The sequence below is a fragment of the Alosa sapidissima genome, chromosome 14 (genome assembly GCF_018492685.1).
Source record: "Alosa sapidissima isolate fAloSap1 chromosome 14, fAloSap1.pri, whole genome shotgun sequence".
Lineage (NCBI taxonomy): Eukaryota > Metazoa > Chordata > Actinopteri > Clupeiformes > Clupeidae > Alosa > Alosa sapidissima.
In genome coordinates this window covers 18,495,712-18,522,271 of record NC_055970.1, presented here as the reverse complement: position 1 = coordinate 18,522,271, position 26,560 = coordinate 18,495,712, and the positions used below count along the sequence as shown (strand labels likewise).

At 43.4% G+C, this 26,560-nt stretch overlaps 1 protein-coding gene across 4 annotated transcripts; it reads left to right on the top strand.

Moving 5' to 3' along the window:
• The first annotated feature begins 294 nt into the window (after positions 1-294).
• minar1 (membrane integral NOTCH2 associated receptor 1) lies at positions 295-23,512 on the top strand. 4 transcript variants are annotated; one of them, XM_042062280.1, is made up of 4 exons: positions 295-374; positions 8,838-11,145; positions 17,980-18,231; positions 21,978-23,512. In XM_042062280.1, exons 2-4 carry the CDS (start codon positions 8,887-8,889, stop codon positions 22,173-22,175), a joined length of 2,709 nt encoding a protein of 902 aa, XP_041918214.1. In that variant the 5' UTR covers positions 295-374; positions 8,838-8,886; the 3' UTR covers positions 22,176-23,512. The 4 variants fall into 4 exon arrangements, with proteins under 4 accessions (XP_041918214.1, XP_041918213.1, XP_041918216.1 ...); XM_042062279.1 differs by lacking the exon at positions 295-374 and adding an exon at positions 7,639-8,381; XM_042062282.1 differs by lacking the exons at positions 295-374; positions 17,980-18,231; positions 21,978-23,512 and adding exons at positions 7,639-8,381; positions 11,443-12,144.
• Positions 23,513-26,560: the final 3,048 nt, after the last annotated feature.

The window sequence follows — 26,560 nt, the reverse complement described above, 5'->3', positions numbered from 1 at the left end:
ATGTGATACAGATATAACATTCCTTTATTTTGCTGTATGATTCCTTTGCGTTACCAAATTAGCATAATGGTTACCTATGCCAACCTCACCATTAGCATTCATCATCAACAACAACAGAAAATACCATGGCATTAATGTGATAAAGGGAGTCCTCCTTATCTGAGCTGGTTTGGACAATGGCAGCAGATGCTCAGAGAGCAGAAGGCCTTTGGAGCGCTCGGTTGCTGCTTCTTCTCTGCAGAGAACCTCAGCAGGGGGGAGTGGCCTCCACCGTCGCCGTTTGGATCCGTGGTGCTGGGCTGCTGGCTCTAGCCGGCTGCCTCCAGACCTCATTAATATTCCCATCAGCGGCCGCTCGGTCCTCCACCTCACAGGTGTGTCAGACATCTCCCTTGGACATTCGGCTGCTATTGTTCCTCGCCTCTCTTATCGGATTATGGAGGGGGGGGGGGGGGGCACTTCTGTCTCAAAACACACACCCCCTCGGGACTCAGTGTGTGTTTGTGTGTGTGTTGCTGTGTTTGCTTGTGTGTCCCCTTTCACGGAGTTCTCTTTTCAAGTTCTTTGGCAGTGCGAGGTCATCGTATTGGATCTATGGTCAGTCACACAGGCTTTCAATCTGCTCCTTCAGGAATAGTTCGATTGTACGCAGCTACATGCACCACAAATGCTTGGTTGCAATGTTGCAAAGCCTTGCATTATTCAGAGATGTATTCACACAACACAATTGTATCAGGTTCATAAATATTCTCCCTCCTATTGCTGTTGCTTCGAGTATTTCCTTGTGTTTGGTTTGAGGACGTGAGTCTGTGAGTGAGAAGGTTAATCCAAACGTCCTTGTTTCCAAATGCACATTAAGAGCTGGCGTCCTTATTGTGTGTGCATGTGCGAGCGTGGCATTTTTAACTACCATATATAATCACTTTAGAGAGCATTACTGCAGAGGTATTGACCAGTCCTCTTATTGAATAAGAAGATCCTTTAACCCACTGGAAAGAAATGAAACACCCGAGCCTCTATGTGCCTCCTCACCCTGCCACTGCGATAGAGAGGAGTGCCTGAAGTAGAGTGTGGCAAGCTGGGTTCATACATAGTTCTCAGTGTCTTACAGACGTGCAGTGAAGCCTTGAGGTGGTGCTGAACACCCAGGGGACCCAGGCCAAGACACCGGGAGAGATTTGTGAGGTGTCAATGCCTCTGTCTGAAATCCCCAGGGTCTAGGAGGCAGGAAATGTGATGAAGATGAAGGCATGTACAGGCCCCTGGTGAATACTGCTACGAGTTACTGATCTTTGCCTTGAGAAATACTAAATGTTTGTGAGATGTTTGTGAACATCTCAAACAGATAATCTTGTATGTGTGTGTGTGTGTGAGAGAGAGAGAATTTTATTTACCTCCATGCTCAATAATTATTTTTCACGAATAATATTACTGTTTGGAACTATAATAACCTTTGCTGAAAGTTACAGTAAGCTTTGCTTTGCTTTGTGGAAAAGGGATAATGCAATCTTATCCGTGTGCACTACATTGGTTTGTAAGGGTCTGTGCAACATACCTGTTTAGAGTCTCACCTTCAGTTACCCCCCCCCCCCCCCCTCTCTCTTTCACCCTCTCTCCCTCTTTCAGGGTGACTTGAATCAGTAGCTGTCAGACACTTGCTGTCAGAGACTTTAATGAAGCATGAAAAGCAATTGAGAAAGACCTGACCAATAAATTTAGGTGTAAGCTCTGACTCACTCTTGCAGCTAATCTGCATCCAAATCACAATTAATCACAAAGACTTTCTTCCCAACACAGTCTGATAACCGCTGTTTCATATTACACCTGTCTATAGAGCTGTTCCAAATACAGACTGTGTATTTTACTGCTGTTTCTTTGATATCGCCTTAGTCTTGTCAGTTACATTTTCAGAACATACTAGAACCATTTACTACAGCTTGTCAGTGACAGTGAGCGACACATATTTACTGACTGGTATACTCACATTGTCTGAATGAGTACACTAGACCCTGCATGAACCACAGCAGCTGCACAACTGCTGCTATGTGTATTAAGAGCTCACTTACTTTTCTTAGAGAAAAGAGCACACACTCCACTCTTTTAACAGAAACAATACCTCCTCGAGTTTGAATTGTCCAGGCACAATCTTCACATCCCATGAATACGTCACTGGAATAAAACCAATCTTAGTAAGATTTCACAAACTCTTACTTTCCACTTATGTTTCCTTTGCAAGCATCCATCTTCTTACATCTGCATTTGACATTTCATGATTTCATTTAATTTGGTAATACTATCTGACAATCCACATAGCAACACAGGATCACTGTCTTTGTTGAATTCAGAGCCTTATAGACCCTTTCAACAATAAAAACAAAAACAATGCTTGAACGTTCTATTTGGGCCCCAATCTACTTCCTCTGCATTAAAGGTCCAGTATGTAGGAAATAATGGAAAATAAACTGTAACCATTCCAAAAATGATCACCATATGTTGTCAGAGAGTAAGGAAACACAATGAATTGAAGTAATGGCTTATTTGACAACATTACTCTAACCCGTAAAACCCCTTAAAACCCATGAAAAGAGAGTTACGGGGCGGAATCTCGGAATTTTCGTTTATGTTTTGAACGATTAATTCTAGAATAGTGTATTAATAATGGGCTAGCGCGTCCTCCTATTTGGGTTGCCAAATTAGCAAAGGCCAACTGTCAACAGCTGTCAGTTGTATAAGTATATATACTTTTTTGATCCCGTGAGGGAAATTTGGTCTCTGCATTTTAACCCAATCGGTGAATTAGTGAAACACAAACATCACACAGTGAACACACAGTGAGGTGAAGCACACACTAATCCCGGCGCAGTGAGCTGCCTGCTACATCGGCGGCGCTCGGGGAGCAGTGAGGGGTTAGGTGCCTTGCTCAAGGGCACTTCAGCCACGGCCCACTGGTCAGGGCTCGAACTGGCAACCCTCCGGTTACAAGTCCAGAGTGCTAACCAGTGGGCCACGGCTGCCCTGTAGTCATGAACGCCTACGAGAGGCAGGCAAATTTCCAAAATTAAAACAAGAAACACATTAAGTAGACATCGGAGGAGCTTCCTGAGGTGGTGACGTCTTCATCAAACGAAGAATATCAAGTCTGACGCAGAGCTGGCCATATTTCTCCACAACAGGTAGCCTAGGCTAAACTTCATCTGCATCGCTAACTTCAGCTAAATATGTTACGGCTAAATATGTTACGTTGGTTAGAGAGGTATTTTTTGTTTTCACTGTTTCCGTAATGTGTAGCTGGGTCATGGTTGGAGAAACGTTAAAGCGGCTGCAGGTCAACTAACGTTAGCTAAGTCTTCATTACATCTGGCAACCCAGAAGAGGCTCGCGTCTGGTAGTCTTGAGAACGTTCACCAGTGTTTTGATTTTGGCCTACAGAACGTTTGGTAACAATCCTACAAAATCGCACCTTTAAGATAACATATGGAATGTTAAAAAGGAAGTCTTGTGGGGCCAACTATGATGCTGATAATGGAACTCTCTAGACCCTTTCAAGAGAGTTCCATTATCAGCATCATAGTTGGCCCCACAAAGCTTCCGTTTTAACATTCCATATGTTATCTTAACCCTTAAAGGAGTACCGTCACACTGGTGTGACGGGAATGTTGAGAAATGAACGTTCTAAAGAATATCTGGGTTCATTGAATTCAACATAGAATTTTAGAACCTTCAATTGTTGCGGAACTTAGAACGTTCAAAAACCTACACCTTTAAGGGTTAATGCAGAGGAAGTAGATTGGGAACCAACTAAAACGTTAAAGCATTGTTTTTGTTTTTATTGTTGAAAGGGTCTATGAGGCTCTGAATTCAACATATCATTTTAGAACCTTGAATTGTTGCGGAACGGAATCTTTTGTCAGAATGTTCAACGGGGTTAACGACTGTAAGTCTCTCTCCTAGAGCCCACTGACCTTTTAGGGTAACTAAAACATGCGGGAGTGAGGGCTCAAGCGTGGCACATTCTCAATTCCCTCCTCTAATGTGTGTTATTATTTCAGCAGGAATCCATTTGCACGGAAGACGTCCATCAAAGTAACAAGCTGTAACAACTGTGCATTAAGAATTTATGTTCGGTTGTCCTGGATTTCACTAAACTAAAACTAAATTTTACTCAGGCTTTAATGTCCACACATTTATCTCCACATGACTGTTTAATATGATATCCACAACCCTTCGGTTTTCACCCATCTGCTGAATTTGTGTGGGGACTGCCAGGGCACACTGCACATGGTGTTCTCTGTAGTGACTCAGTGTAATTTAGCAATAAAACATCATGACATTTTTTTGCCTCCCAGTCTCAATCAAACTTTCTTGTCTCCAAGATGAGTGTGGTCATTGGAGGATACTCAAGAGCAGTTATGGTGCATTCATGCAGCAATATTTAGAGTGTTCCCAGCTGCTTAGAAAAAATATATTTAATGGAAAAGAAATACATGTGTGTGTGTGTGTCATCTAACTCCCAGTCTCTGTAATTTCCAATTTGGGGTAGAAGCAGCCCAACCATTGGGGCCAGGGTGCCTATTAACCCTGATGTATGTATTGTCTGGTGAGCTTTGATGGCATTATTTTAGCCCCTGACACTGACATGCGGCATGCAACAGAGGGCATTATTATAGAGACTGAGAACGGAGAAGGGAGCAGAGGAGGTGAAGAGGAGGAAGAGCTATCTGTTCCTCCACAGGAGTACCAATCTACAGAGAGAAAGAGATACAGAAATAGATAACTGGAGAGAGAGAGAGAGAGGCACAGTGATAGCAACACATTTGCATGTATAGCAGTTTCATGATCAGATGGGAACTGAAACCTCATCTCTGTATGGAGCGTTTTAGTTCGTCTGGCAGTAACACCGGCTTTATTCGTGCAGGGCAGTCAGTGCCTCTGCAAAGGCTACGGCAGACATCGCCCAGACCCCATGCAGGCGTGCAATATGATAAGTGTAAGATTCCTGGAGGGCTCTGCTTTAATTGATTCATCCAATACAGCCTTTAAAAGCTCTCATCAGGGCTTAATGAGGAGAGCAATCCATTGAACTGCAGAGAAGGAAAACGACCAGCACCAAGCACCAGCCATTCCCATTTGCTTCTTTAGGTTCTCACTGTTTACGTCAGAAATAGCCTGATTAGGTTTAATTGACCAAAAACGAACTCTTGTGTAGTACCTATAGATGCCATTTAAAAGTAATTAGATAAATTAATGAGTGGAATTGTTGTCAGAGAGCTCGAAATGTCACATAGAGTGTAATGTACCAAGATTGAATGAAAAAGTTACATATTTTGTTAACCCTCTGTTGACTGTCTTTCCTGTCCACCATTTTTGAGCTTGCACGTGTCTTTAATCATACCAGGATTCAGGTGCGTTAAAAACATATGATTCACTGTGTTAGCAGTCATGTGTCAAATGCAGTCTCATATTCTCATGGTCGAATGTATGAGAGTGTCAGTCATGAATGACTAATGGATGAAAAAACAAACTGAAAGTGGTAAATACTTTTGAACTGAGAAAGTGTCAACAAAAATATTATCTGAATACTTACTGAATACTGAGTACTCACGCAATTATCAGCATTTTGGTAATGCAGATTTGAACAATTAGTAGTGCTGGAGTGTTGATGAATTGCACAAAAGTGCTGCCTCACTCCTCCTCCTAATCCTCCTCTCTGCTGCTCTATGCATTGCTTGCAATGTTCTGTTGATATAGCTCAGTAAACAATTGAGGAACACTTGATCCGTTCCTTTTTGCTTCTGATTATGTTTTGTCCTTGCACAAGTCAAGATAAGCCATTCAAAGTCATAAAAAAGACAACCCTTTTCAAGCTTCCAAATGTCTGTCACATTTCACAACCCTGGTATTCTGTTGATGTCTTAATGCAGAGTATTGCTTTCTCTTTTGAAAAAAAGGGCAAATCCCTGTAATGCTTCAAATGATTAACACACAATCACTCCCTGATCTCTATAGTAACATTGCCATGCAATGTAAGCTCAATATAAAGATACAAATATTTAAACTAATTTTCTTCTTTTTTGTTTACTCTGTGACCTGTTTCTCGATTGTTGACTGGATTATGAGGTTGTAAGATTAGCTTGAAAATGTACATACTTTTGTGTGTGTTTATGTAACTCCAATTAGGTGATGTAACGTGACTTTGATGGAAGGTCAGTGGGGATCAAACTGCCCTTTATTTCTGCCCGGTGACCAGACCACCATAATTAACAGATTACTCCTCAGACGGTGGGGCCCCACTTACATGCCTCTTGGCATTCTGATAGACTCTTCCCTCCGAGTTAAATGATTTCCTCCAAGTTTGGCCTCAATTAAAACTTGTTTAGTCAGCTGGAAAATAACGAGTTCAGGTCAGGATTCTCTGAGGCTTTGCAGAGGCCCATTTTATCATGTGTGCAAGTCAGGCAGGCAACACAATCATGACCATCAGGGGTTACCCTAACAGACTGTAGATAAGGAAATGTCCCTTAGTGGCCATCTTGTGGAAAGGCTCATGTTAATTACTTTTAGACCTTTGAGAAATTATCATCGCAATGGTGCTTCTGTGACCAATTTTACTTCAGCCTTTTCACGTGCATGTTGAATACAGTCATGGCTGTGACTCCATTGCAGCCGCTAAAAGGGCACCTGGTGTGCTCACCTATAAATAGTTTATCTGGGGGAGAGATTTTCTTGGTGGCTAATGTTTGCAGACAAACACGGTGGAGATGAATTGCCCAGAGAGTGTGTCCTCGGTGTGACATCACAAGCAGAGTTAAAGACATGTTTGGTGAATCAATGCTGTTTGTGGGTTCAATGGACTAGGTGCAAAATGTCAGGCCGCTGTACTGATTCCTGTCAGTTGACGTGTATTTAAACGACTCCACTTATTCATGGTGACTAGAGTAATTCCCAGTGGAACTTAGACTGAAGTGTCCAATAATGTTCATTTAACATATCTGTGAGCAGCTCTCCCATGCTCCACAGACACCCTGCGCTTAAAATGAAGTGGATGGGAGAGGTATTGATCTGTTCAGGACATAGCACGGTTGAAATGATGTCTTGGAGATCCATACATCACAACACAATGACATAACACATATTGTAGTGTCAGACTGAAAGCCGAAGTAATCTTACAAGAGATCTGGCCATGACAACGTAGGACTTTGAACATGTTGCATATATTGTTTACTGGACCTGGTCCTGAGGATAAATGAGAAAGCTTAGCTCTGTTTTCATGAATTAAAATAATTGTGCAATAATTCAGTTGGGGACATAAAAGGGAAAGAGGAGAATGTTACATTTCCCTTGCCTCAACCATAAAAGTTATCTCTTGTGACGATAACAATTATTGTGACCCTGAGCCTAAATTGTACAAGAATCTAAAATTATGAAACAAAAAATATATATTTCAGAATTTGCAGCCTTTCAAATGAACGTGTTTTCCCCCCTCACAGCTCTTTTAATGTTCTGCATGACATGATTAATTGGAATATGACACATCTTGTTACAGTCAGTTGTCCATTAGGCATATAGCAAAAACAGCATGTAGATATATTTTTTCTTCAACTTCATACAGCATGTAGATAACCTATATATTTTTTTTCTCCAACTTTATACAGTTTCTCTGTGTATTGTTATGTTCTAGTGAAATGCTGCACATAAAACATCAGATATGTACACATGCACTAGGCTACTGTCCAGGCAAATGCAGCTATACCGTAGTTGGTCGTGTACAGACATAATGCAACCTACTCTTTACCAGTCTTTACCAGTTGTTTTTTTTGTTTGCATTTGGCTTTCCTCCCATCCCCTTCATGTTTAAATAATAAAAAATAAAGCGCGTTGCGCACTACTTTTCCTGCCCGTGCATACATCCTTGAAAGTCATTCGGAATGCTCGAATGTCCCATCCTACTGCAAGGGACACTCATGAGAGTATAGGTAGAAGGGTGGAGACAAGCAGTTCAGATGAAGATTATGATTTTCTGTGCCCCTTTCGTGTCCATGCAGTTGATGCTAAGGTGTAATTACGTCATTCTAGGTGGAAACAAAGCAGCCGACGGTTGTTCAGCACCACACATGCTTCAGACAGCGGACACTTCGTTCCCACACCGAGAGTAAACGCGAGGCAAAAGAACACAAGGGAATAATTCAAACCAGCCGAGATTATTTTTTTTTGGTGATGACCGGATAAAGGATGATCTATTGATCATGCCGCGCGAGTGCTATGGTATGCCTATGGAATATTTGTCTCTGGGAGAACGCGTGCATTAACTTTATCATTTTGTTAGTTTCGAGACCACTGCCTAGTTTTCTCCTAGTCTTCGTACGGGCAGCAAATGGAACTGGGTTAGTGCATTTGTATTCTTTTCATTTGAAAATGAAATGTGTTACTATGGCCACCATTGCAGGTTATGGGCAATTTTATTTAGAGTTTTTTCGATGCATTGAATTGTGCCCATGTGATAGTGCTCTGTAACATCAGAGCCACTGCTAAAAAGCAAACGGATACGGAATTCAGCTTCTTTCCTGTTTTATATGAGCTTGATTTGATCTGCTGCATTATAAAATGTCTACTTATTTCCCTGTCCTGTGTGGATTACAATGTGAAAATGTTCAAATGTAAGTCAAATTATTTTTACATCTGCACTTGCCATAGAAATAAAACAAATGGCAATGTTTGTACTATTTTTTAAAGTAGGCTGCATCTACACTGTGAGTATGCATTAACACTAGTACTGTAATAGCATAAAAGTAGTGGATCTGTGGATATGAAGCCACTAATCCCGGTTTTCCTTCCCGTAGGGTTTTGTTTTCCTTTTAAGATAAGAATCGGAGCTCAGTGAGATCAACCATGGATGCTGTGCCGGAGTATTCCCTTTTTCTCATGAGGATTTTGGAGGAGCTGGACACTAAGTACACCACCGTGTCCTACCAGGATCTGTGCAAGTCTCTGTGTGCTCGATTTGACCTGGTCCACCTTGCCAAGCTGCGAAGTCTGCTCTTCTACACGGCATGCCTGGACCCAAGTTTCCCTGCCACTTTGTTCAGAGACAAGATGCGATGCTCCGTGGAGGATCATCAGTCCAAAAAGCTGATGGTGGCTGCCGACATTGTGACCATGTTTAACCTGATTCAGATGAATGGCGGCAATGCCAAAGACAAGCTGCCCGTGGGACACAGGCCCAAATTCCACAAGAACCAGTCCTTTGAGTCGTGCCGATCTGACACCGAGGTGTACAAGTATGCTGCTGACTGCGACAAAACGTACGACTTCTTGGACGTCAGAGGTCATCCTATTAGCCGCAACTCCCCTGGGTCGAAATCGGACTGTAACAACTGTCAGTCGTTCATCCCGACCTCCGACCCCAACTTCCTCCTGGGAGTCAATAAGGATTTGAAATGCAGAGCAGCCTCATTGGACAAGCTCCAGCACCTTCCCCAATACTCAAGCAGCAGCTCTCCTCCGTGTGAGATGCAGAGCACATATTTCCCCATGGATATAGACAGCGAGTCAACCACGGACCAGGACTCTCTGCATATGAATTCAGGGGTAAAGGAAGTGTTCATTACCAACGCAGAGCCTTTCACTGTGCACTCGTGCGTGCAAAAAAGGAACATTTTCAAGGAAGATTTTCATAATCTTGTTGCCTTCTCTCCCAAAGTGATTGCCAGCGAGGCCAAGGTGAACCTCAAGCCCCATGGAGACCACCACCACCACCACCACCACGGCAGGGAGTACCACAAGCCCGCCACTTTCTTCAACCACAGTTTCGAGCTGCCGTACAGCAATCCGTACTTCGAGCCCGTCAGCTCACCGGTACCGGAAAAGAAGCGGGTGAAGCACGAGAGCCTGGACGACTTGCAGGCGTCCACGTACTTCGGGCCGACCACGGTCTCAGAGTGCGTGAACACCAAGCGGACATCGGCAGGGAAGCAAGGCAGGCAGCCGCACTGGCCTGTCAAGAGCCTGAGTCTGAACACAGAGGAGGGGCCTGACTTCGAGCGGTCTTTCCTGGGCAGCAAGCCGCCAAAAGACAATCATCGCCATAACATCATCAGCATGGACAATGACCATAAACCATATCAGTGTGCCAAAGAGAAGGCCAATGTCTCTCCCTCAGGATTTCCAAAGAAATCCAATGGACCCAAAACTAAGGACATGGCCTCCATGGCTTGTGTCCCAAACGGGGACAAAAGAGACGGTCCAAAAAGACATAAAGACAAAAGTGTCAACTGTACGTCCTTTCAAGCTGGTAATATTGACAGCGCACTCAGTGTTGGAACCCAAACAGAACAGTCTGAGCAGAGAAAGCTGAAGGACTATTCTGGACACAGCAAATATGCCGACAGACAGCCGTTCAAGCACTCGGACGAGGACTCTGAGATTATCAGCGACGATATCAGTGATATTTTCCGTTTTCTGGACGACATGAGCGTGTGTGAGTCCCTGGGTGTGGTCCAGCCGTCATGCTACAATAGCAACGGCTCCCTCTCTCAGGTGACCAAGTCGGACGGCGACAGCTCACCTGAGCGGAACACCATAAGGCTAGCCAAGTCGGGTCTCAAGCTGGACCGCCTGTTCCAGTCGCTGGAGAACGACGACGAGCTAAAGGCCAGCGTGTGCAAGCTGGTCCTACGGATCGGCGAGATTGAGAAGAAGCTGGAGTCGCTCTCGGGCGTGCGCGGGGAGATCTCACAGGTCCTCTCCAAGCTCAACAAACTCGACGAGAAGATCCAGGAGCCCGAAGCCAACGGCAAACCTGGTGAGGCGGGCGTGGCTGACCAGATGCACATGGACGCTGGACTGTCGCCGCACGTCTTCCAGTGCCACACCACGGGTCACAACGTGAAGGTGGACAACAACCCGGAGTGGTGCTGCTCGGAGGCTGGCGGCAGCGACAGCCTGCGGGTGAAGGCGCTCAAGAAGAGCCTGTTCACCCGCAGGTCATCGCGCTCCCTCAATGAGGAGAACAGCGCCACTGAGTCCAAAGTGGCCAGCATCACCAATTCTCCCCGGGACTGGAGGACAGTGTCCTACTCCAGTCACCCAGGGGAGGAGGGGAAAGAGAAGGACAGAGAAAGCAAGGACAGACACCGGAAATCCAAAGAGGTGAGAGAACCCTGGTCAATGTTGTTATGAAACCATCACATTCAAGTGTGTGGATCAGTTGCTGAGCTGTTTACTGTAATTGTGTATTTCAAAATAGTCTGCATTGAGATTTCGATATAACATGAATAATAGTATGGCATAATTGTTTGACATGTTGTCATGTAAGAACATCACTAGGACAGTAAGAGACAATAGCAGCATGCAAAGAGTGTTAGCTGTTGTATCGCGTTAACAGCAACGCATGAAAAATTCTCTCAGATCTACAGAGATTATTCCGTGCTGTTCCCCTCCTGCTAGCTGTGAGACTCACCACAGGCGCGGGGCCGCAGTGGAGCTGGGCTTGTTTGGATGCGATAGCTGGGTCACAGGCGTCATGTGGTGGAAGGAATTCAAGAAGCCGTTCTCACCCCAGCTTGCACTGAAATGAGACAGATTTCATCTGAGCTGGGATGAATAGAGAGAAATGGTAATGCCGCTAAACCCAGCCTCAGAACAGGTGCCGCATTCTGGGAGAGCTTTCACTGGCTTTCACAACCCAGGAGCTTACTGCAATCTCCCTAAAATTAACATCTCCCTCCCATTTATCACCTGCAACGAGGAGGCGTCAGGGTGTTGTTGGTAGGTGACACAAAAGCATCTGTTGTACTATGAACCAAATGCACAATTAATCCCATTTCTACAATCATTCTGTGTCTCTGTAAGCTTTATTCATTTAAACAGGAGTAGCAGTTGGTAAAGGCTGCCTACCAGTCTGATCTTTTCCTTGTGCTCTGGGTTCACATCTCTGCTGGTCCCTTAAAGAGCAAGCTATTCAACAGTTTTTATCAGTACGCTTCTTCAAGTTTTATTTTTTTTTGTTTATGCTGGCTGTCCCAGGGTTGCCAAATGGAGATGATGCTAATTGATAAAGGTCTTGACCAGAGCTGTCACACAGCACCATCCCCAGCCAGTCAATGGGTGTCTGGAGGGAAGAGCAGCCTTGTAGGCCAACTCATTTCAAATGAATTGCATGCCGTCTTTATTCTTGTCACTCGCTGATCCCTCAGGTTTCTGCTGACTCTTAGCCAGCTGTCAGTCAGACACCCCCCCCCCCCCCACCGGCCAGCCTTTAATCCCCTTCTCCCCTGACAGAAGACTCGCTGAGGATACTGGGAGGAGGGCCACTCCCTCATTATTATACCATCAGTATCCATCACTGTCAGAATGCTGCATTTGAACATGCCAATGAATCATCATCTGAAGAGAATTCCCCCTGGTCTGGGAGTTCAGCTCTCTCACCTTTACTTTAGAGGCTGGCGCTTTGCCTGGGAGGAAGGCAGTAATGTGTCCCCCCGGTGCCCCATAGTTGAGCCTGTCTTTTTTGGCGAGCTTTTTTTCCACCTCTTGAATTGTTAAGAGGGTTGTTTACCTATGAATGTCACCTCCAGGGCACACTACTGTGCCACACAACAATGATAAACTCACTTAACCAACCCATTGAGCCAGCCGTAACACCATTTGCTCAAGGAAAAACACATATGTTTCATAATTCACCTCTTTTGAATTTAGCACAGCTAGCGAGAGGATCCACTGTCACAGAGCATTGAGCCTGTATGGAGATGGGAGAAAGCTGCTGTGTCGGCTCAGTTGAATCTCACCCCTGCACACATGAAGGTCAAAATGAGCGGCGCAGATGGCACGCAAAGGTCCAGAGGAAAGAAAAAAAAAACCCTTGAAAGCACTACACCACATTCTGTTACACCACCAGCAGCAGCTCCTCCTCCCACCTCCACACTTCCCTCCCTTGGCCTGACCTCTCCATCACCACCACTGACTGACCGGCGAGGCCTGGCCGGGACGTCGTGGTGCCGTGGGACCGCTTGAGGTGTGATGACACGAGGAGCCTGTCATCTGACGCTTGGCACTGACCACGCCACTCTGTCCTCAGCACATGCTGTTCTCTGAAAAAGGCGACGCAAACTGTCCTTCAAGCTGAGCCAAGATTGCACAGCCCTAACACTAGGCAAAGCTATGGCAATTAACAGATACTGTAAGCCTGATTGGCAAGAGCTCTTTTATTTGGTGCTCATCCCGTAACACAGGGACCTGCATCCTCAAATTAAAATTCTGAGCTTCGTTAGGCTAAGGCTTGCAGTTAATGATATGTGTGTGCATTAAAATAACAAGATCAGATGTACCTTGACTATCTCGACAGTGTTTCATTGCAGGGGGAAAGGGTGTTTGTATGATGCAGAGCAATCAGTAAAGGTGCCATCCAATCAAAATGGCATTTTATTGCTATGCAAAGCTCCCCTGTGAAGCCCGACATTGATTGTGTTCTCCCAACCAAGCATTCTGTGAGCGATGCCGCTACAACATCACATTATCTGAAGTGAAAAATCACCTCCTCTTCTCAAAGCACTTTTTGCCCGTTTCTTTTTTTCTTTTTTGCAGGATTTAGGAGGATAAATGGGACTGGAGTCTGTCTTTAGATGACCAAGGCTAGGGGCTCCTTGTTGGAAAGTTGGTACTCTCTCCCAAATTACAAGGCAACTTCACAGAGTTAAGAAATCAATAGAATCAATGCTGTGTGCTGTGGTGGTGTTTTTTCCCTGCCATTGATTTCTGGGAGGAGAGAGGTAACTACGCATGTCAAAGAATTTGCTAATCCCTGGGTACGTGGGTGTTGCTGCTGGCCGTTGCAGGGAGAGCAGCGACCGGCCAAATGCAGTGGCCACAGCCCTGTGTTGTCTCATGTTAGAGTAGTTATTCGTCCTGGCACTGGTGCTTGCCTCTCTGGACTGTGATTGCAAACATGCTGTTTTTTAATTTGCACCTTTGGTGCAAGAGGTGCTTACAGAGGGCAGATTGACCTTGCAGAGAGCATCGAGAGGTGACCTGTCCTTTCCATCAGAGTGCTTTGTAAAACAACACACATTACTGTAACTTGCTGTTACCATGACATTTTTCTCTAACCTGTCTTATGTTTTTCTCTATCCCTGACATAACTTGACTCTGAACTGTCATTCTGTTTCTTATACAAGGCCATGCTTATTATTACACTATTGTCTCTTATTCGACTGTACCTTGATTGTTCTCTATTTTTTGTAAGTCGCTTTAGACAAAAGCCTCAGCTAAATGAGGGAACGTAAATGAATGTGCTTTGGGCCACAGATGCAGGCATAGCTGTGACAGTGACAGAGAATTCACTGTAGATTTGCTGTCTCTTGTCTTTACCTGATTAAATTAGACAGTCAAGCATATGAGACACTAGTTTGAGGGCAGAAATGGTTGGACATTAACTTTTAACTTGTGGTAACAGTAGAAGTCAACTCTATTTTATATGGAAATGAAAGTTTAGAAACCTGGGCTTACTCACAAAGCTGCTTTTAATCCTTCTCCAATTCCCATAGCGTCCATTATGGTATTGTGATGCGAAGGAATGATCTTAAGCGTTTACTGCATCAGCATATTAGGTTCGCCTCAGGTAACTATGGTATTTGATGTCAGGTTAAATAGGTCCCTAATTGCCCTATTGTTTCTGTAAGAATTATTATAGTAGTTTGTCTCCTGCTGCCGTACTTTTGAAGTGGTTCCCATGGGCGAAATGAAATTTGAAATGCACAACAGGTGTCATGAAAAGCATTTGGGGACAAAGGCTTGGCCCGGGGTGTGGCCCAGGAATTCCATAACCAACCGCCCCCCCCTATACAGTATGTCACTGAGTCTGCTGGTTGGTATATAGTTTCACCTAAACATACCACATTTGGTAGGTGTGTGTAACTCCCCAAGACAAATAACTTATTTATATTATCATATTTACAGTCCATTAGCCACGCACAACAGGAAGTGAAATAGTTGGGATTTTGTGTGTTGTGACACATGATCCATTTTGATGCACTTCTCTTAGAAGATTCATCCAAATCATGCTAAAGTTAGTATACATGTCAAGATGTTGTTGATTCTAAATTGCAAAGATATTTTTGATATGATGATGCGATTAATTTTTTTTTTTTTAAGTATATTTTTGGGGGCTTTTTATGCCTTTAATTAGACAGGACAGTAGAGAAAGACAGGAAGTGAATGGGAGAGAGAGTCGGGGTGGGATCCGGAAAGGACCACGGGGCGGTAATCGAACCCGGGTCGTCGGCATACGGTGCAGGTGCCCCAGCCAGTTGCGCCACGGCTGGGGCCGATGCAATTAATTTAAATATCTCGCCACACGAACAGGAAATGTGTAATAAATTCACACACATGTCATGTGAGTGCATTGTTGGATTACAAAATGTCATGGTTAGTGGAAGCATAAGTGTTTGGGGCTGACATTGGCGCTTGTATTGTATCCTTTTCCGGAGGCTAACTGTAGACTATCCGGGACTGCCAATGCATCTAGAACCCCAGCAGAACTAATCAGGATTGGGTCAATATGAGAGAGTGGACATATTCATTCGCGTAGCAATAGGCCACTGGTGACTGTATGTGTAAACATACTGTTGATATAGGACATCCCAGAGACAGGGAAGGATCCTTTAATTCCTTTAATTGAGTGTTGTAGTGTGTGTTGTCACATAGGCATTATCAACATTTCAGATCTGGGCACTGTCTTTCTCGGGATGCCTGCCAAGCATCATTGTTATGGCACCTAACAAGAGAGTGGGGTGCTAAAGCAGCCTGTGGTAGAAGCACCCATGTTACTTACTTTAGCTGCAATCAAAATGGTTTTTAAGTTTTACAGCCAAAGCAAGAGAAATACTTAACCTACCGCATAACGACACATATAATGACTGTTGAACGGTGCTGCATGTAAAATCACGCTTCTTACTTCTCTCCATTCCCTGCTCTGCAACTCCTGGTACTGTAAACTGTGATTCTTATATGCTCTCCTCTTGGCTGCTCAGTGATTGTTGAAACTCAATGAACATTTCACAAAAGCTTCACATTTTGTACAAAAAATATATGTGTTCTAAAGCCACATTTATCCTCATATTAGCATATGAGCATATCAGACTCAGCTATATAGAAGATGCTAGCCCAGCTGGGGTAGCCACGCTGAGAGATCTGGTGCTTCCACAATACCCTGGTGTTTGCACAAATTATTTTTGTCTCGTGTTTACACAGCAGAAACCTTGAGCCCCTCTAGCATCCTGGAACACAATAGTGGTGATATTGCTAAGACTGGGGCTTATTGCCTACCCCCCCATGGAAGACAGGGACAAGATGCTGCTCTGGTGATTAAACCCAAATTAACAAATTAACATGGACGGTAAAGAGAGATCACCCAACCATGCACTACAAAGACTAAAAATAAATCCAAACAATTTTAACTAAATTCAATTCACAATGAGGTCATTTATGGCAGAATGAAAGTATGGTGACCAGGCTTGGAATTTCACCATTCTGGGGGCAAGGCCACTTGGCCTTCAATTGGGCATATTTGGTGGGGGGCTAAATTAATTTGGCACAAAGGCCACATGTCAGGGCACCAAGGCCAAAGTTAACTATAGCATATAAAAATGATCAAAGTTGTATTTAGCCTATTCACTGCAGTAGACCTGCATCACTGTATGAAACATGACAAAAACATGAAAAATGACATATTACATAGAACTGTAAATCTTCTGATCATCTAATAATTACAGATATCTAGGCTACATATAACAGTTATTTTATATTTGGCCTGCTATGAAATCATGTATTGAACAATTTAAGCACAGCTCAGCTTTAAGAAACTCAAATAGCCTAGATGCATGCTTAGCATTTTGTGATCATTAAGGCTACTTTCACAAACTGTTAGTCAGCTGTCCTCTGATTTACCAATATCTAGGCGATATTTGTAACATTTATTTTGTATTTGGCCCATTATGAAATCATGTGGAACAATTTAAACACATTGTAAAACTTAAAGCCCAAATTCGGAGACATCCATGCATGTCGAAATTTACTGCAAATTCGAAACTGGATTACTCCGGAACAGCTAACTGTACAGGGGACTGTTTTACACCTTTGTGTTCGGTAAGGTCTGCTGTTTATTCTTATATATGGTTTGTCATGTGTTAAAAGAAGGGTTCGTGAAGTATTCCACCGATATGAGTGGGTAGGGAGATCATGGACGCAAAACCTTCAGTAGAATGTATGATTAAATTGAATTATATTATTTACTTTTATCGCAAACCGTTCAACACAGCAATTATCGGCTAACATCGTTTAAAAGCTGAGAAAAAGCTCTTTCATGTGATACTTGTGATGTCTGTGTGATGATGAGTAGGCTACTTCGCGAGTAGTTAAACTGAGAAGAATGGGTGAATTTGGACGCACTTTCTTTCTTGCACTGTCACTTTCTCCACTGCGTAAAAGACTAAATTAATTTGCGCTGTGAATGCTAAGATTATTTTGACAGGCCACAGGCTAAATAAAAATCGCTATTAGTAGGACGCAAAGCAGAATATTGAAAGAAGGGGGCACCAAGGCCACCGTGGCCTGTAAACCTCTGATTTTCAAAGGGGCATTACGGCCAATGCAACCCTGATGGTGACTACTGTATAGTGACAATTCGTTAAGGTCATCAGCACATTATCTGGATTTCAGAATCTCTTTTACAAGAGAGTGTTTAACCATGGTAAGTGGTGGTACTGGTGCAACAGAGTTTTGTTAATTTGTGTGTTTGCTCTTTTTTAATTTCACTAATTGTTTTGAATAAGAAGACTAATTGTGTGGACTACTGTGAAATTGGTTCGCTAACTTGGTTTTAATGAGATTTTTGTACCATCCCATCACCCCTCATAGAAACACACCACAGGATGTCTGTAAGTCCCGCTGGCCTGAACTCTGATCATTTGCCATTTGACCCCCCTATAGACGGACCGCCAGTACGAGGTCCCGTCTGCTCACCGCTCCTCCAAACCTCTGAAAGACGCCTACCTGGTGGAGCAGGTGTTCAGCCCGCACCACTTCCCCCCCTCGGTCAAGTCTCACAAGGGCAGCCCACTCTACACAGACCTAAGGCTGACCAACCTGTCCGAGGCCAAGCGCGCGCAGCCCTCTTGGACCATAGAGGAGTACAAGCGCAACTCAGGAGAGAAGGGCAAGCTGGCCGCGCTGGACCTGCAGGTTAGCACCGTCCGACCCCTGACCCCTGTCTCCATGTCTCCCTGATGTCCTCTGTGTTTTTGTGTCTTTGTATGTGTCTCTATGTGAAGCTCTTTGAGTCGCATTGTGCTAGAAAATGCGCTATATAGATAAAATACTTGAATATTTACTGGCACATGCATACATATCTGAGATGAAAGTGGAGCAATTTGATTAATTTCATTCAGAGATCTGAAGTCTGAAATGAAATTATACCTGCAGCTGCAACCTTTTGTAGATTTCTACCCAGCAACACATTGTTTGCTGATACACCCACATTGGCTATTAGGAATATGCCCCAGGTTACACATCTCATTATGGCTAGAACTAGAACAACATTTTGTGATTGTGTGCTCATTCTACTTTTGATACCATTCATTACTGGCCAAAAACAATCTCATATTATGACAACTTTTCAGCTGTTTCTGTGGTGTCTAGGATCGAATGCTATTGTTTATCTAGTTTAGCTCCTGCTATATCTTCCTGCCCCTGAGTGTCTGTTGCTGTAGATGTATATGAAAGGAGAAGTCCAAGAAATGGTATACTTGTGTCTGAAATGCAGGCCACTATTAAGCCTTTGCTTGTGTTCAGAGGATTTGATGAGGTCCTGGAAATAGACCCTCCTATTTATATGCCCCAGCCAGCCACACCGATGTGATCTGCTCTTTTCAGGAAGCCTGTGCCGCCCTCTCCGCCTCCACAAATGTAGTTTCTGTATTATTTACTGTAACCTGACAATGGGAAGGTTTCTGTGGATTGCATGAGATTGCAAACGAGCAGTAAGGTCTCGCCTTGAGAAAGACAACGGACCTGTCAGTCAGCAAGTGGAAGAGGTCTGGTTCAGACAGTGGAAGTGTGTGAAGCAGAAAATCACAGAAACAGACTCAGAAATGAGTTGGCAAATCTCAGACTCAGACTCAGAAGTGAGTTGACAAAAGATTAGGAAGGGAAGAGTCTAACCACAATCTAAGCATATTGCAGTGCTAGGTCTATGATGCAGAGGGGTTTGGCATTGGAGGAATTAAGGACAGAATTAGGCCTACTTTGATTCCAAAATTAATTTCCCAAAGCAAACTGTTGTCCTTCTCTCTGGTACCCGACTAAAGATATTAAAAAATATTCAGGCATGCTTGTGGAGGCATTTCTCCTGTAATTGTTGTTAATCTTTTCCATCAGAGAACTTATTATTTAATGGTTTGATTGCTTTGGCACAGTTGTTACCTCCTGCACATGCTGTTCTCTCTTTAACACTCTTTATCTCACCCCGAAATAGACACAAACCTTTTTGCAATTAATGAGCCGGCAAACCAATACTTTTGTTTATCGACACCAAAAAATAAGCTCCCCCTTATGCATCATGATCATGTTTAAAGCTGCCCAGACTTTGTCAACTCTTTTTAAAAAATTTAAATCACAGTTAGGGCAACTGGACCAACTTGAACCAGTGCATGGCTCATTTTCTAAACTCCTGCTGTACAGGGCGGGTTTATCGTTTCTCTGCATCTCTGGCTGAAATGAGAGGATGCACTGCATTAGAGCAGGCTCCCAGATATGGAGTGTGTGATAGGTGAAGTGATTTTAATGCGCTCAAAGGCCCATGCGTGTTTACTGCAGCTGTGCCCCTTTGCTTTGTTTGTGTGCAAGCACAAGGCTTTGAACTTGGCGGCTAATGTAGAATTCTCAGTTTGGATGTAGCCTGCTAAACTCCAACATTGGACGCACATGAGGAATAATGTTTTTCAAGATTCACAAAGACATTAGTAGATCATTATCTTTATTCAACTGAAAAGCAAAGCAGATCATAGTTTGAGGCCAGTCCTCATGTTTCAAGTGTGCCTTGTATGCACAAAACACCCCTTTCTATCCATAGAAACATATAGCATAGCATTTAAAATATTGTCATTGACAGTAACCTTGTGACTAAAAGAATATTCAGTCTTCTAAAAAGCTTCAATTCATCACAGTCCAAGCCATGGCTCAGAGACACTTAAGGCCCGCTTCACAGCAGACATGGCGTGGACAGATTCAATCTGGAGGGCACTTCATCACCCTCAACAGCATTGATATCTCATTACTATATGATCAACTGTGAGGGGCTTGGAGAGGAGAAAATACAATTGACCTTTGTTCCACATCCCACCAAATACATAAATTACTGTAATCACAGAGCAGACATACAGCTAATGCTCCCTGGTCGCCCACCACCATTGCTCATGGTGACACACACACACACACACACACACACACACACACACACACACACACACACACACACACACACACACAGACAAACACAGGGCTGTTTGAGTTGTTTATTACATCCTGGCCTTCAAATATTCCCCTCTTCCTTTAACTGACACCAACCCACTCCGCTTTAAGCAGGAAAAACGTGCAAGTGCTTATGGTGAATACTGGACACAACCGTAATATATACTTACAGTAAGAAAGGGAACTAACCACACCTATAATGAATACTGAAATATTGAGTTATCAAAGGATAAAATAGTTTAGTATTTCTCTTAGTAACCCACCAGTGGACCTTGTACATAACCCTGACATTATTATGCCTTCACAGTTCTCTTAGAGGTTTTATCTCCAGTAGATGCAGAAATTTATAATCGCATCATCAGTGACTGTTATGCATTTTGAACATCTTGCTGGAAGCCTATTAGCAGTGACTCTGCCACCTTGACATTAAAGCACTATTAATTAAATGCTATGGGGAAGCTTGTCGCAAGGACATGCAGAAAGGAAAAACACCAATTCTTTTCAAAGATATTCAACCCTGACAATCAATGCAATGATGCCCCCCCCCCCCCCCCCCCCAACACACACACACACACACACACACACACACGCACACGCACACACACCTTGCCCCCTCCCTCTGAGAGCGGCATCTCCAGCAGAAAGGCAATAAATTCAGGCCAAGTGAGGGGTTTAGCGCCTGGGTTGCACATACTGTATCTGCCATTGTCCGTGGGAAATGGACGTCCGCAAGGACACGGCTTACGCTGAAGATCGATGGTTTCTGCAGAGCCGTGTGCTTTATTTTTGTCCTACAGTTGGTTTTTAGATGATAACGCCGGCTCACCCCAGCAGGCTAACAGCTGTCAGAAAGCAGCTTGCTGTTCTCTGTAGGAAGCTCCTGCGCCTCATATGGTGTGCTGTGCTCAGCCAACCCCCTCACCCAGGCACCAACAAAAGACAGACAAACAGAGAATAGTCCAGAAGTCCACACCACACACCTCAGTGATTATGCTGCTGGACTCTTTTTCTTCCTCTCTCTTTCTCTCTCCCTCTCTCTCTCTATCTCTCTGGGAATGTATTCCCCTCCTCCTCTCTTGTTTAGGAATGAATTGAATATCAATTAAAATAGCCATGCACACTTGCTGAAAATCCCATTCACGCCAAATGTGTCGCTTCAGCACTCCTTCCTTCGACTATTTTTAGGGGTAGACAAGAGTTCCATTCATCTTTGCCCCGTTTCTCATTTCACACCCTGGAACACATCACTGACGCACACACACACACACACACACACACACACACACACACACACACACACACACACACAAACACACACATACACACACACACACACACATACACACACACACACACACACACACACACACATACACACACACGCACACACACTCTTACACACGCGCGCACACACACAGGTTTCTTGCCCACTCAAACCCTGTCCTACCTCTGCCCCTAAGACACAGGAGTCCCTGAATCCCAACAACCTGGAGTACTGGATGGAGGATATCTACACGCCGGGCTACGATTCGCTGCTGAAGCGCAAAGAGGCGGAGTTCAGGAGGGCCAAGGTATGCAAGATCGGAGCGCTGATTGCAGCAGCCGCCTGCACGGTCATCCTGGTCATAGTGGTCCCTATTTGCACTATGAAGTCCTAAGGTGGTGTTGTGCTTTGAGGTAGCTGTGATGTAGGTCTACAGTGCCAGCTATGTTAGTAATCAGTGGATATACAAATGTTGACAGGAATATGTGTATAATTTCAATATGATCAGAAGATACATATTTAATGTATTTAATTTATTGTTATCAATGTCTATGGATGATTACTTAGATTACAACCATTTATGTGGCTCAGAGATTGTAAACTTGTTTTTTGTAGGCAAGACTTAATATACTCTATTGTAGTTAGTTTAGAACACATTTTCTTTACTATTTATGACTAAACTACACTTAACAGCAGAGGAATGCATTTTGTTTTTGAAAGCATAGGATATTTTTATTTTGATATGTCCAAAAGCCTTTTTTTGCCGAGAATTATTTTTGTGAATTAACCTGAATAGTGTGGTAAAATGGATCAAAAGGTTTTATCTTTCTGACAAATCAAGATAGTTTTACTGGGTTTGTGCAATGCATCGTAAGTTAGGAGTACAGGTTTGAAGGCTGAAATACCTGAATGTATGGAACGCAATTGTGTATTATAACAGGGTAAAGAGATCCCTCCATCCCATCACTATTGTAAATGTACTGAAGTCTGATTTTCTCTCTTCTTTATATTGTATTCTTTATTCCAAATAGTTATCAGCACAATGCTGCTTCTCATAAGCAGGATCATTATTTGCCTAGTTAATTCAGAATCCATTATAAATACTTGAAACTCCTCTCAACTGTCACAGTCTAGCCCACTGGGATGTGGTGTCTTAACTGTGTGGAACGCCTTTCGGGATATTAAAACAAACAAACGAAAAGAGAAAACTCTCTTGCTGCCACTCTCTCTGATTCACGATCATTTCTCGTGTAGACTATTCTCTATATCGAGGGGCCTTAGGACAGCTGAATGAATGCCTGACAATCGGTCAGACGGTGCCGGTCAGCCAGCTCAATACATATCCCTCAGCCCAGACACTTGCGTGACTGAGTTGGGCACAGGCAATGCACACGGCATAAACAGGATATTTGGAGGTTTAACTGTTAGCTTGTCGTGGTGTTTGCGTGCCAATCAACAATCCATTCTCCATTTTGGCGCTGCTGTTGAGCAATGACCGTTACCGTGGGGATGGAATTGGCCAGTTGAGGCCAACTGTGATTTGTTTGTTTTCCTTGACCGTGTGGTTGACCAATCCAGAATGTTTGTTTGTTGCCTTTAACACAGGAACTGTGAGCCGTAGCACACTGTAGGATTTTGTAAATACCTTCAGGATACAAGCGCATTATGTGAACAGGTGTAACTGGAATATTAAAAAAAATAAAAAAATAAAAGATTACTGTTCTAACTGTTCACTGTGTCACTGCGTCACTGCATTGGCTTCCTGTGAATCTGCCCAGTCTCATGACTCTCTCTTTATTCAAACACACCAGCGATTCCCAATAATCTGGTCATTTAAACCTCAGGACATATTTTGTTTAGCTATGCATTATTCATAATCCGGCAATAGGTACTTTATAGCCTTCATATACCATAATATAATATAACAGCAAATCATTCATCACATTGATTTGTAGTGGGGGTGATGCAAGTGCGCCATCAGATAAATGTTTTACAGGCTTATAGCCTACCACTTCCAAACCAATGACAAGGGTCCTTTGATCCATATCCAACCCTTCTTTTGTCAATTCAAACCAAGCCCGGAAACATCTTTTATCCCTGTCAGTTTGGATAAGACCTGGGTCACAACCCAGTAGAGAAGGAACAAGCTCTTTCCCAAAACGCTATATCCACCATTTTAATGAATTTTCATGAATCATTTTTTTAAAATGTTGTTTTCCAACTAATTTCAGTGGAACTGTAATTGGGTTATTTGAAATAACACAACTGCACCTTTATTGATATTACCTGAAATACACAATTACATAATATGACTTATTAATGTTTTCAAAAATGGATTTATAGCATTTTGGAAAAGGGCTCTATAGTAAAACAATTGCTTGTTAGAGTCATTAGCAATCTAGGTCATACCATTCACACTGAAACGAACCCTAGTCGAACCCTTGTCCAATCCACTTTGAGAATTGAAGCCTTGTTGAAGCCTTGGTCTGAAAGGGATTAGTTTTCCAGGGTTTGTGAATGATCATTTCCAGGCAGATGTGAGTGAGATTCACAACTTCACTAAGTAGGCCAGTTTGCTTGACCCAGACTCAGGGATGCAGAAGGAACTGGGGCTTAGATTTGGGGCAATAGGCTCAGCTGTTTACCAAGAACATGGACTCCCAATGAGCGTTCTGATCTGTGAATGCAGTCACACACTCCCTCAAACCCAACAGCACATCCCAAGTCCTCATTATGTCATGAAGTGAAGTTTGGCAGGCTTTGATAGACCTTGGGGAAAATGTCGTTCCTTCATAACCTTGCCATCCATCTAATTGGACTTTGCTGGTGTTCAGTATAAGCTCTCCTGAACTGTGTGAGAGCAACTGAGCTAATAAGAACACACTCACTTTTTCAAGCATTGCAAGTGCACACAGTGTTATTACTGAGCAGCTGGGGAATGCAGACATGAACAATTCAGCAATCTGCCGCGTCGCTGGCTGACAATTCTGAACTAATAATAGAGGAGAAACAGATAGAGATGTTTGCACTCTCCATAGTGCCCGCTTTCTGCGGGTAACAAATATGTCAGCCCTGACAAGCAGTCACGTTGCTGCATCTTCTCCTTTGGAATATCTCCTGTGGAGAACCTTTGTGTTGTGAGTAGCATGACAACGGATGTTTGGTGTATGAGATGAGAAGCAGACACTATGAGGGAATTGTTATAGGCAGGTTAAGGGCACTGAATGCCGCTAGGCAAAACCTAAAGCAATTATTTACAATGATACCACATAAACATTCTAAACAAAACAAAGCTAGTGTTGTGCATGCTGCCTGCGTCTCGGTTGAGGATTATAGTCCTCCATAGACCTATCCTGTCAAATCCAGTTTGGTCTCCCATCAACCAGTGTTTTAAATCACAGGATGACCTTTGAGCATTATAAACTACCATAGTAATTGTGAAGGAGACACAGTCATGTTGTGAGGCTGGAGCTCTTGGACAGGACAGTGTGTATTTATTTGTTTATTAATTTATTCATCTGTGTGTTTATTTGTCAAGGCTCCTTTGCTTTCGGGACATGTACAGTTCCGCAGATAGCTGAGAATGTTTCCATAAACGACCAAACATTAAGAGACGCTGCAGTCTTATACGTCATCAGTGTCTCTCAGCTCTCATCCCGTAGTATCCCATAACACGATCAATAAAACTACTTTGTAAACCCCTCTGCAAAATGCTACTGTATACATGAAAGCTAATCCTCTTGTAGGACAGCAACTGAGTGGCCTGATTGTGAGTGTGGATCAACCCATATGAATATTAATGATATCCCCGAAGTAAGTAATCTAATTAGGACTCCCCATCCTAGGCTCTGTACAAAGACATTAAGCACTTATGGCAGGTAAATTAAAGACGTTTTTATCACTAATTACGTTGCCGCTCTTCGACTGCAGTTAGAATAAGCATCTAAGGATCCTCAGTCTGAAAATCTCTCTCTCTCTCTCGCTCTCTCTCTGTTCAGTGCTCTGCTCTCTCTGCTATTCCCTGTGGTCACATTATTTAATGGAAAGACACCAGAATCTTTTCTATGCTGTGTGTAGGGATGTCTGTGTGTAGAGATGTGTAGGAATGTCTGTGTGTAGGGATGTGTAGGAATGTCTGTGTGTAGGGATGTCTGTTCGTAGAGCTACGCTCAGTCACTGAAGAGATTGTCTTAATTAAAGAGTTTGCTTTTTAAAGATTTCTTGACAATCTGACCCTTGTCTGCAACTTCCTGACAGACTATTTTTTCAGGGCATATAAAGACGCTCTTCTCTCCTCTCATTACCTCTCTCCGGTTGACTTTATCTGATCAATGTGATATGAATGTTTTTCTTTTTCAAATAAGGGTTTTGTTTTGACCTGAGTTTTCCTCTGTTCCATATCCTGTAATCGCAGACATGGCTTATGCACTCTCATTTGTACTCTATAGTTGTTGGTCATTGACAGGCATGCTGAACTGGAATATTTCCTCTTAGTTTGACATTGACAGCAGTACAAGAATAGAAGAGTCCCATTACTCCTAACTATCCCACATCCATTGCTCATGAAGGGATTATATGGAGGGAGCTATATGCTGCTGGTGAGGCTTGGCCTCGCCAAGGGGCTAATTACCTCTGCAATGGCATGTTCGGAGAATAAAATGGAGGCTGCTAGCTACTAGTTTCAGCCTGTATATGGAGATGCATTTTCTTCTCCGCATAAACTACTTTAAAGAGCTATCTAATTTTCTGCTCTTTACAAGCTTATTATTATGATGCAAG